The sequence below is a fragment of the Procambarus clarkii genome, chromosome 27 (genome assembly GCF_040958095.1).
Source record: "Procambarus clarkii isolate CNS0578487 chromosome 27, FALCON_Pclarkii_2.0, whole genome shotgun sequence".
Classification (NCBI taxonomy): Eukaryota; Metazoa; Arthropoda; class Malacostraca; order Decapoda; family Cambaridae; genus Procambarus; species Procambarus clarkii.
Window position 1 is genome coordinate 12,077,397 of NC_091176.1, and position 11,986 is coordinate 12,089,382.

General features: G+C 40.7%; 1 protein-coding gene across 1 annotated transcript; it reads right to left on the reverse strand.

The window, feature by feature from the left end:
• Window positions 1-4,314: 4,314 nt before the first annotated feature.
• Window positions 4,315-10,025, reverse strand: LOC123762765 (uncharacterized). Its single transcript, XM_045749525.2, has 3 exons — window positions 9,773-10,025; window positions 7,871-7,972; window positions 4,315-5,139 (listed from the first exon to the last, which is right to left on the reverse strand). The coding sequence occupies exons 1-3, from the start codon at window positions 10,023-10,025 to the stop codon at window positions 4,430-4,432; spliced, it is 1,065 nt and encodes a 354-aa protein (XP_045605481.2). The 3' UTR covers window positions 4,315-4,429.
• Window positions 10,026-11,986: the final 1,961 nt, after the last annotated feature.

Below are 11,986 nucleotides of genomic sequence, written 5' to 3' on the forward strand. Positions count from 1 at the left end.
CTCGGCCAAGCCGGGCCCCGAACACCGTCACCCCGCCAGGAGAACCAGCCAGAACACGCCAAAAAAAAATCTATCAACAATCCCGTGACGCAAGGCGATATGTGCGCCAGGCGTCGTACAACTGGACCGTTAAATAGGGATGCCAAACAGCAGTAGCAAAGCCAAAACGCGAAAACAGGACGTGATCAGGCGGCTCCCAGGCGGAGGAGGTGTCCAAACATCCGCTGGGCGTCGTCAAGGTTGAACCAGGAGTCCCAAAAAATTCGTGTTAGAATTATTAATCTTACCTTTTCGGTCATATTCAATAATATATGTTTACAAGAAAGACTGCTACCAAAATATACTAGTGTGTGTGTGTATATATATATGTCGTACCTAGTAGCCAGAACGCACTTCTCAGCCTACTATGCAAGGCCCGATTTGCCTAATAAGCCAAGTTTTCATGAATTAATTGTTTTTCGAATACCTAACCTACCTAACCTAACCTAACCTAACTTTTTCCGCTACCTAACGTAACCTAACCTATAAGGATAGGTTAGGTTAGGTTAGGTAGGGTTGGTTAGGTTCGGTCATATATCTACGTTAATTTTTAACTAATAAAAAAAAAATGACCTCATACATAATGAAATTGGTAGCTTTATCATTTAATAAGAAAAAAATTAGAGAAAATATATTAATTCAGGAAAACTTAGCTTATTAGGCAAATCGGGCCTTGCATAGTAGGCCGAGAAGTCCGTTCTGGCTATTAGGTACGACATATATATATATATGTCGTACCTAGTAGCCAGAACGCACTTCTCGGCCTACTATGCAAGGCCTGATTTGCCTAATAAGCCAAGTTTTCCTGAATTATTATATTTTCTCAATTTTTTTTCTTATGAGATGATAAAGCTATGCATTTCATTATGTATGAGGTCAATATTTTTTTATTGGAGTTAAAATTAACGTAGATATATGACCAAACCTAACCAACCCTACCTAACCTAACCTAACCTATCTTTTTAGGTTAGGTTAGGTTAGGTAGCCGAAAAAGTTAGGTTAGGTTTGGTTAGGTAGGTTAGGTAGTCGAAAAACAATTAATTCATGAAAACTTGGCTTATTAGGCAAATCGGGCCTTGCATAGTAGGCAGAGAAGTGCGTTCTGGCTATTAGGTACGACATATATATATATATATATATATATATATATATATATATATATATATATATATATATATATATGTCGTACCTAGTAGCCAGAACGCACTTGTCAGCCTACTATGCAAGGCCCGATTTGCCTAATAAGCCAAGTTTTCCTGAATTAATATATTTTCTCTAATTTTTTTCTTATGAAATGATAAAGCTACCCATTTCATTAGGTATGAGGTCAATTTTTTTTTATTGTCGTTAAAATTAACGTAGATATATGACCAAACCTAACCAACCCTACCTAACCTAACCTAACCTATCTTTATAGGTTAGGTTAGGTTAGGTAGCCGAAAAAGGTAGGTTAGGTTAGGTTAGGTAGGTTAGGTAGTCGAAAAACAATTAATTCATGAAAACTTGGCTTATTAGGCAAATCGGGCCTTGCATAGTAGGCTGAAAAGTGAGTTCTGGCTACTAGGTACGACATATATATATATATATATATATATATATATATATGTCGTACCTAATAGCCAGAACGCACTTCTCAGCCTACTATTCAAGGCCCGATTTGCCTAATAAGCCAAGTTTTCATGAATTAATGTTTTTTCGTCTACCTAACCTACCTAACCTAACCTAACCTAGCTTTTTTTGGCTACCTAACCTAACGTTACCTATAAATATAGGTTAGGTTAGGTTAGGTAGGGTTGGTTAGGTTCGGTCATATATCTACGTTAATTTTAACTCCAATAAAAAAAAATTGACCTCATACATAGAGAAAAGGGTTGCTTTATCATTTCATAATACAAAAATTATAGTAAATATATTAACTCAGGAAAACTTGGCTTATTAGGCAAATCGGGCCATGAATAGTAGGCTGAGAAGTGAGTTCTGGCTACTAGGTACGACATATATATATATATATATATATATATGTCGTACCTAGTAGCCAGAACTCACTTCTCAGCCTACTATTCAAGGCCCGATTTGCCTAATAAGCCAAGTTTTCCTGAATTAATATATTTACTATAATTTTTTTCTTATGAAATGATAAAGCAACCCTTTTCTCTATGTATGAGGTCAATTTTTTGTTATTGGAGTTAAAATTAACGTAGATATATGACCGAACCTAACCAACCCTACCTAACCTAACCTAACCTATATGTATAGGTAAGGTTAGGTTAGGTAGCCAAAAAAGCTAGGTTAGGTTAGGTTAGGTAGGTTAGGTAGACGAAAAAACATTAATTCATGAAAACTTGGCTTATTAGGCAAATCGGGCCTTGAATAGTAGGCTGAGAAGTGCGTTCTGGCTATTAGGTACGACATATATATATATATATATATATATATATATATATATATATATATATATATATATATATATATATATATATATACGGGAAAGAGGTGAAATAAGGTGAGGTACAATATCTTTAATGATATAATGGATATTAATAAGGTATTAGTGAGATAAATGTGTATCAATGATCCTACTCAAAACGCCCTTTAACTGATCAATCAAAAATGGATCTAAATTCTATAAACCACTGATAATGTTCAATTTACATGATTTTGTAATCTGTATTAAAGCAGAATCAATTGTGTTCATATTAAAAATGCTGTTACAATTCGTTTTTGAAGAAGCCATCTCCCAATCAATTTGGTGAGAACTTTCTGACAAATGAACAAACAAGGCATTAGACAATTGGTCATGTCTTATAGAATATTTATGTTGCGAAATTCTAAATTTCAAATCTTTAGATGTTTGTCCTACATAGAAGAACAGTCTTTACAAGGTATTTTGTAAATGACACAATTATCACCACGAGGACTATTTCTAGCTAATAGTTTTCCAACAGTATTTTCGTAATTTAACATTTTGTTTAATTACGAAAATCTTCCATCACTTATACAACTATTTACACAACATATTCCTTTGTATATGCTGTATCGTGGGTGACCAGTGTTCGGCAGACATTAGGTTTACTGATTCTGTCTATCTGTATTTCCTTTACGTAACAAACACACACACACAGGAATAGGCTCAGGAATCTGTACATCAGTTGATTGACGGTTGAGAGGCGGGACAAAAGAGCCGAAGCTCAACCCCCGCAAGCACAATTAGGTGAGTAGACACACGCAAAAGGGCGCTGGTGGCTGAGTGGACAGCACGCTGGATACGTAGTCCTGTGGTTCGGCGTTCGATTCTCGGCGCTGGCGGAAACAAAAATGAGCAGTTTCTTTCACCTTGGTGCCCCTGTTACCTAGTAGTAAATAGGTACCTAGGAGTTAGACAGCTGTTACGGGCTTCATGTGTGTCACACACACACACACACTTCCTGCGTGTGTGTGTGTTTACTAGTTGTGTTTACTAGTTGTGTTTTGCGGGGGTTGAGCTTTGCTCTTTCGGCCCGCCTCTCAACTGTCAATCAACTGTTTACTAACTACTTTTTTTTTTTTTTTTTTTTTTTCCCACACCACACACACACACACCCCCCAGGAAGCAGCCCGTTACAGCTGACTAACTCCCAGGTACCTATTTACTGCTAGGTAACAGGGGCACTTAGGGTGAAAGAAACTTTGCCCATTCGTTTCTGCCTCGTGCGGGAATCGAACCCGCGCCACAGAATTACGAGTCCTGCGCGCTATCCTGCGCGCGCGCGCGCGCGCGCGTGTGTGTGTGTGTGTGTGTGTGTGTGTGTGTGTGTGTGTGTGTGTGTGTGTGTGTGTGTGTGTGTGTGTGTGTGTGTGTGTGTGTGTGTGTATTCACCTAGTTGTGCTTGCGGGGGTTGAGCTCAGCTCTTTCGGCCCGCCTCTCAACTGTCAATCAACTGTTTCTGCTACTACATTTTTTCACACCACACACACACACACCCCAGGAAGCAGCCCGTGACACCTGACTAACTCCCAGGTACCTATTTACTACTAGGTAACAGGGGCATAGGGCGAAAGAAATTCTGCCCATCGTTTCTCGCCAGCGACCGGTATAAGAACCCGAGATCACAGGATCACGTGTCCAGCGTGCTGTCCGCTCGGCCACCGGCTCCCGAGCTGTGGCCGTGTGTGTGTGTGTGTGTGTGTGTGTGTGTGTGTGTGTGTGTGTGTGTGTGTGTGTGTGTGTGTGTGTGTGAAAATAGTTAGTAGTTAGTAACAGTTGATTGATTGACAGTTGAAAGGCGGGGTGAAAGAGCAGAGCGCAACCTCCGCAAGCACAACTAGAAGAATGCACACTCTCTCTCTCTCTCTCTCTCACACACACACACACACACACACAAGAGCAGCATATAAAAAATGAGTATTTTAGTTACACAACTAAACAGCATGTTGCTGTAGAGTATCGGTATGGGGTGTATGGGGCCATTTTATCGTAGATCCATGTCCATTTGGTTATTACGTAACTACTTTGGCAAGCAAACCAGTTATACCAAGATGAAGTGTTTGTGCCTGATACAGTCGGGCGTGGTAGTTGACCAATAGACACCACTTGACAAGTGGGAGTGACGTTATGTGGACTTACAACATCCGCACAATACATCCTCTGGTCACTCTTGTCATAGTCGGTAGTACCCAAGTCGCCCAGCCCTACCATGACTTGATTAGCCCCACATTCCTCACTATTACTCAACGCAGTGCTCTTCGTGGTTGATGGCGGATTGGAGACAGGGTTGTCAAATACGGCAAAGGACAGGAAGCCGATAAAGGAATCATTGGTATAGGTAAATCCTATAACTTTTACTCCACTCACGCCCAGCCATGATGTCACCATAATGGGTCCCTCTGTGGTGGTGGGTGGTTCTGTGGTTGAAGTTGTAGTCATATTGGTTGAAGTTGTAGTCGCATTGGTTGAAGTTGTAGTCGCATTGGTTGAAGTTGTAGTCGCATTGGTTGAAGTTGTAGTCGCATTGGTTGAAGTTGTAGTCGCATTGGTTGAAGTTGTAGTCGCATTGGTTGAAGTTGTAGTCATATTGGTGGGTGCTGCAGTGCTTGTGGTGGCGAGTTTGTTGTAAACTGACGCTGGAGAAGAAAATAAACTAATGTAAAAAAGGTGTGTAAGGTGTCAACGTTTACTTGCAACATCCGCATCAGCCTACCGTTACCTCCAGACTGGAAGGGATATCTCTCAAGCACATACATATATCAAAGAACAAATCCGCAGGAGCCTTAATAAGGGTTCGAACCTATATGTTGGGTGTTCCCAGACGCGCTCTAGTCAACTGAACCACGAACACCCAGCGTGTAGGTTCGAACGTCATCAAGGGTCCTGTGGATTTGTTCTTTGATATTTATTTATTTATATATATACAAGAAGGTACAATGGGTTTATGAGAGTACATAGCATTGATGTTTTTACATTCATGTAAAGCCACTAACACGCATAGCGTTTTGGGAAGGTCCTTAATCTAACAGATAATATTAAGTAGGTAATTTGTAGCAAAATTGAAACAAGTTTACAGGTACATTGTAAGAAAATTAGTAGGTATATTTTAGTAAAATTTGAATAGTATTTCTAGGTACATTGTAGCATAATTTGAGGATCATTTCTAGATACATTGTAGTACCTTGAATACATTGTAGTACATATATCACGTTAGTGTGATTTATCTGAGTACATACAAATATGTTATTTAAAAGGCCTCACATGACGTTTTCATTTATTATCATATACAGTATACACATATTGTCAGGAATATTTCTATAGAATAGTGAATATTACATATTAATGTGTAACAATGTTTGTAAAATGGACAGTTTCATTAGGTTGTTATTAATCCTGTCACGTTGTAAAGTGTAAATAAGAGTGGTTAAACTTTAGAGAAGAGTGGTTAAACTGTAGAGAAGAGTGAACATAAGAACAGTGAAAACCACAGGAGACAAACTCGTCGGTGTGTGTCAGCTATGCTTGATTCCGTCCAATGCAGCTACATCTTTTTTTTTTTTTTTTTTTTTTTTTTTTTTGAGATATATACAAGAGTTGTTACATTCTTGTACAGCCACTAGTACGCGTAGCGTTTCGGGCAAGTCCTTAATCCTACGGTCCCTGGAATACGATCCCCTGCCGCGAAGAATCGTTTTTTCATCCAAGTACACATTTTACTGTTGCGTTAAACAGAGGCTACAGTTAAGGAATTGCGCCCATTAAATCCTCCCCGGCCAGGATACGAACCCATGACATAGCGCTCGCGGAACGCCAGGCGAGTGTCTTACCACTACACCACGGAGACTGCTAAATCTATATTTTTACCTGACAATGTGTTCACTATATAAATTAATAAAAATCGAACCATTTGTGAATGATATCAACACTTTTGTGTCGATATAATTAGGATCCTCTTAATATTTATATCCTTTCATCCATTTGTATACTGCAGTCATTTGCCTCCTCCCTCTGACGCTTCACATTTCTAGAGAATATAAATGAAACTTTGTAGTCTCTTCATATGCTATGTTCTGTAATGCCTCATTAGAACTGTTATTAGCCAAGGTTAATAATGACTGCTATTAATGAGGATGTAATACAGTATCGAGTCTACATAGTGATAAATTTGTCACCTAAGCCTAGTGCAACACTAGGCATGGCAAAATCATAGCTTAGATTTTCAACTCTTGGTAGAATACTTGATATCACAGTTACTGAAAAGTAGCAAACTGAGGCGAACAGATTCCCCTGTTCAATCCCAGAAATTTGTCAATCTTGTCGATTTGTTTATCAAACCTTGTATATGCTTGAAATCAAACAGCAGTAAACAGCCGTACGTCCCTACATGTTAACGATAATATTTCCCCTCGTTTTAAATACTTTTCTGCTCTCGTATTGGCACCCTTAGTAATATTTTGGAACTTTTCAACATTCTGTAAAATAGACGGTACTAGCTCTTCGGTATGTCACCTAAACTTTTATATTTCGTTTACTAATTGCTTACCTTTAAGTACTTTAAGACTGACTATACATGTGTTAACTTCTAAATCCCTGTAAATTCTTATAACAGAATATACCTCAGTCATTATGTTAGCTTTAAGACTCGTCTGTCATGCTACGTCAGATGGCTTTTGTGAGAACGATTGGATACCTACTTTATTCATATTAATTATTGTGTAGCTCTCCACCACAATTATAAATATTGTTTTACAAACCAAAACTTATATAAATAAAATTAATAAATGGAGGAGTTTTAATTAATACATTGGAGTAGATAAAAACCTTCGATTATGATGACAGAAAACCTATAGTGAAGAGGACATGACGAATGTACGAAGGAAGGATTGTCACAAGAGAAATATAAGTAAGGTTTACAAATTTTAATCCAAGTATGAGCACAAAACAATGGATTCATGTATGATAAATTTAGATTTAGACAGGTAAACATTGCAGGCGATGAGTCATAATAACGTGGCTGAAGTAGTTTGACCAGACCACACACTAGAAGGTGAAGGGACAACGACGTTTCGATCCGTCCTGTACCATTCTCACAATCGACTTGAGAATGGTCCAGGACGGACCGAAACGTCGTCGTCCCTTCACCTTCTAGTGTGTGGTCTGGTCAAACAGGTAAACATTGATTTAGAAATATGGTTGCAGATCTGTGAAATGTTACCAAGTATATTAAAGAAGCAAACTCGATCTGTAAATGCTAACTCATATTTTGGATCACACAGCTGTGGACAGGAACTATCAGCAACAAACAGCAGCGGTTGTATTAGTGACAAATCTAAGGGGCACTGAAGGCTGTTCAGACGAATGACTTACCCGTGACGAAGCAAGTGTAGACTGGATTTAGGTCGGGCATGGAAACATTCCGTACTTTCTCACAGCTGCTGCTGGAGGAGGAGAACCCTTCACATAATGGGTCTGTTGGAGACACAGGGTTGGATTAACCATTAAGTAAAATAACCAAGAGATTAGGGCACCAAGGAAAGGGGATCACCATAGACAATTTTCATTGCCGGATTTACCATGGACCATATGGTGCAAAAACTGCAAATGCTGAACCAATTTCCACAAAAACGGGTGGCAGCCTTCGAACCTTGTCAAAGGTTCCTCGATTTGTCCTGGTGATTTTATCGAGCTGGATTTTGAAATTCAGCAGTGTTTTGGCATTTGATTTACGGATTCGGCGGATAGGCCCTCAACTGTGAGAGTCAACTTAATTCTGGAATGATTTTTGTAGTCTGGTGTTGTATAATAATATTTATATATGAGAACAAATCTAATTTTATTAAAGAGTAATTTAAAATTTACGGATGCGTCTCGGGGTACGGTCACTCCTCTAACAAGCCTAGTCTGAGGACGGGTTGCATAAACGGGGGTTTGATGGATGGATTAACAATCATTCGGCATTGTTTATGAGGGCGGGGCCAAAATGCTTCACCCACGAACTGGACACCTAACCTAACCTATACCGAATTCGAATATATAATAATAATAATATTAATTATTTATATATGAGAAATTCCGAATCCTAAAATTTAGGAATGCGTCTTTTGGGTCTGCTGTGGCATGGACGAGCATGCCCGTGGACGGGTCGGTCAGCGGGTTCATCTGAAATTTGAGTAGAAGAGCTCTCAGCCCTCTGCTGCCCGTCCTCGTCAGCTAAGGCCAAATGCTGGTTAATCCAGCCGTCAAAGACCCTGTGTATGAATGAAAAACTGTTTACACACGACTTACAACTGATGAGGCTTGAACATTTCTCCTCTCGACCAGACCTCCACCCCCAGGGAGCAGCCCGTGACAGCTGACTAACTCCCAGGTACCTATTTACTGCTAGGTAACAGGAGCATTCAGGGTGAAAGAAACTTTGCCCATTTGTTTCTGCCTCGTGCGGGAATCGAACCCGGGCCACAGAATTACGAGTCCTGCGCGCTATCCACCAGGCTACGAGGCCCCGATAAAGTCTGCATGTATTTCATCGACGCCCCTCTCAGTGATTGTGTTTGTTATATCGAATGTATTGATGGTGTTTATCGCACAATGGGTCCACCTGTTGCTATTGGAGGTTTTTCTGTCTAGAGTTAGTGCTCCAGTGATTATATCTTTAAGTGAACTGATTCAAGGTCTAGTCAACATCTTGGTCAGCATGCACGCAGCAAATCCCTTTTACCCTTATTTCAATCGAGTCATTTATTTATTGAACAATCAACCACAGAAGGTGATGTACATAAATAATGTGTACGAATTCACCTCGCTTAATAAGTTAAAATTCCCTTCTTCCCCCTCTCTAAGCACGCGCATAAGACAAATTAACTACCTTTGTTACATTGTTCATTACAGTACTACTACAAATTTCTTAATAACGCCAGCTGTTGCACACACAGCCTTCTCAGTGGGTGTGCAAGGTATACTGCAGACATTTCTTAACATGTAAGCTACATGTAATGAATCCTATAACATTGTTAGTATTTGGTTTCCTATTATCTGGGCCACGAAGCGTATGCAGGCTTACCACAAGAGTTGCCTAACTCCAGGGAACCTGTTTGCTACTGGGTAAACAAAAGCATGGGGTGACATAAAGGCGTCCAGCAACGTTTCTGCGGCGAGACTCTAACCCGGAACCTTTCGGACGTGAACCAACTATACTGGCCACTGCGCAACATTTTTGCAAATACACAAATACGCAACGTTCAAATGCCGCTAGGCCTAGGGAGGTCTTACCTTGGGCACAGACGGCAGCGCACACGAGACGGGAGGAGATAGGCTTTGTCAAGACTGAGGATCCGCAGCGCCCAACGTCAGGTAGACGTTGGAACTTCTCTGCAAATCCTTCCACTCCTCCCCACGCCAGGACCGCCCACACCACGCCCACAGAGGCCACGGCCGCCCACACCATGACCGCCCACGCCGAGCCCGCAGACGCCACGGCCCCCCACGTCATGGACACCCTTCCTAGACTTTTGGGTGATGTCATGTTCTAATTCTGTAGAGTAACGTGATGTTCCATGCTTTTGAGTTTAATGAACAAAAGGTTCAGAAAATTTATTCTCAACAAATTAATACAACTCTTAACGAGATTAAATCAGGTGTACAGTCGTAAACACCGAAAAATTGATTAACGATCAGTTTTCATTTTGATGGTGACATTGACAATAAATAATCTCTAAAAAATCTTGAAAAAATATCTTTATTAATAAAGTTTGGCAAAAAAATAATTAATAGTTCGGTAATTAATATTTGGAATATAATTTATTTGTTTCGAAAATATTTAAAATAGGTCACCATTGTAATTTTGAAATAGACAACTACATTTTTAAATCATTCTCAGTTATAATCATAAAGACCTTATTAGTATACAAAATTTATATTAGTTTTTAAAGAACTCAATGGGGGGTGGGGGGGAGATAAACATTTTATGAAAGGACTTATCGCGAAGTACTTGGCATGGCTGTGGATGAAGACAACTTGGGATAATTAACGAAGCTATCCGTAGCATCGCAGGGCCCAGAGAAGACCTTGAAAAGTGCAGGCGATGAGTCACAATAACGTGGCTTAAGTATGTTGAGCAGACCACACACTTGAAGGTGAAGGGACGACGACGTTTCGGTCTGTCCTGGACCATTCTCAAAGCGATCGACTTGAGAATGGTCCAGGACGGACCGAAACGTGGTAGTCCCTTCACCTTCTAGTGTGTGGTCTGGTCAACACCTTGAAAAGTTTTGGGGGGTATGGTTAGCATAGGCGAAATGCTTGCTTACCTATCAGTGACTTCGGGGGAGGTAGTGAGTTCTTAACTCCTTGCGCTCCGCCTCTTACCCTCGCTGTGGCTATTGTGTTATACTTTTTTTCTGGTGTTCGAATTCTTTGTCGACTCTGGCCTTAAAGTTGTGAAAGGGAGTGCTTGCGTAGAGCTTAGCGTAGACCAGGTCCGACGACGGCTGGGACACCGTGCACACAGAACCCCTATCAGAATGTCTAGAAAAGGAGCTTCCGGCGAGGAAGGCAGCGAAGTTTGAGTGAGAGTCGCCTTCCGCCTTGCCCAAGCATATATATACGGGGGGGGGGGGCAATCACGTGACTCGTGTTGGTGAAGAGCTCGCGATCGAAAGAGAAAAGATGGCTCGTCACCTTCCCTTAAAAGCTGCTTTGTTGGTCCGGTCGGCTGCGGCTGTCGATCGATTGGACCAAAATTCGATTCCTGGGCAAGGCAAGACACGTTTCGTCTCCTTAACGACACGTTTCCTTAAAGCTATTTACGTAGCCGTAAATAACTACTGTACTTGGAAGTTTGGTAGCTGTCATGGCTACCAAACGCCACCCTCAACAGGGTTGAGGGTTGCGTTCCTGTTCTTCCAACAGGAACGCCGATGTTCCTGTTGGGGGTTGGAATTGATTGATAAAGATTAAGCCACCCTAGAGGTGGCACGGACATGAATAGCCCGTAAGGTGGTTGGGGGTTGGAATAATAGGGGGACCACGATTATCCATTCTTCCTGTTCCCAACAATGGGTGAACCACATCTTAGATTTCCCCGTAAGTAACGTTCTGATACTTAAAAATATTATTAATCATTATTAGTACTGTAATTTGAAAGGTAAGTAAGGCAAGATTTGGGATCATGAAAAAACTTTAAGCCATTGCTACCATATAGCACTTAGAAGGGATAAAAAGATAAGGATTTGGGATGGGACGGGGGAAAAGGAATGGTGCCTAACCACTTGGACGGTCGATGATTGAACCCCGACCTGAAAGAAGGGAGACCATTGCTCTACCGTCCAGCCCAAGTACTTGGGGAGTAAATTGGAAGTATAGATGACAAATGCTACAATGACTACTTTTCTGTAGTTAGTGTGGAGGATTATGTCCTATACCTGTTTTCGATAGAAACAGTTACGAAATCCTCATGTCAAAAATTGCTGGGATTCTCCCCTTACT

Excerpts from the sequence above, each read along its gene's own strand:
- LOC123762765 (XM_045749525.2), bottom strand. The coding sequence starts at position 10,025 with ATGACATCACCCAAAAGTCTAGGAAGGGTGTCCATGACGTGGGGGGCC. Across the intron at positions 7,973-9,772 it reads CGCTGCCGTCTGTGCCCAAG|ACCCATTATGTGAAGGGTTC; the intron begins GTAAGACCTCCC and ends TGTCTCCAACAG. Across the intron at positions 5,140-7,870 it reads CTACACTTGCTTCGTCACGG|CGTCAGTTTACAACAAACTC; the intron begins GTAAGTCATTCG and ends TTTCTTCTCCAG.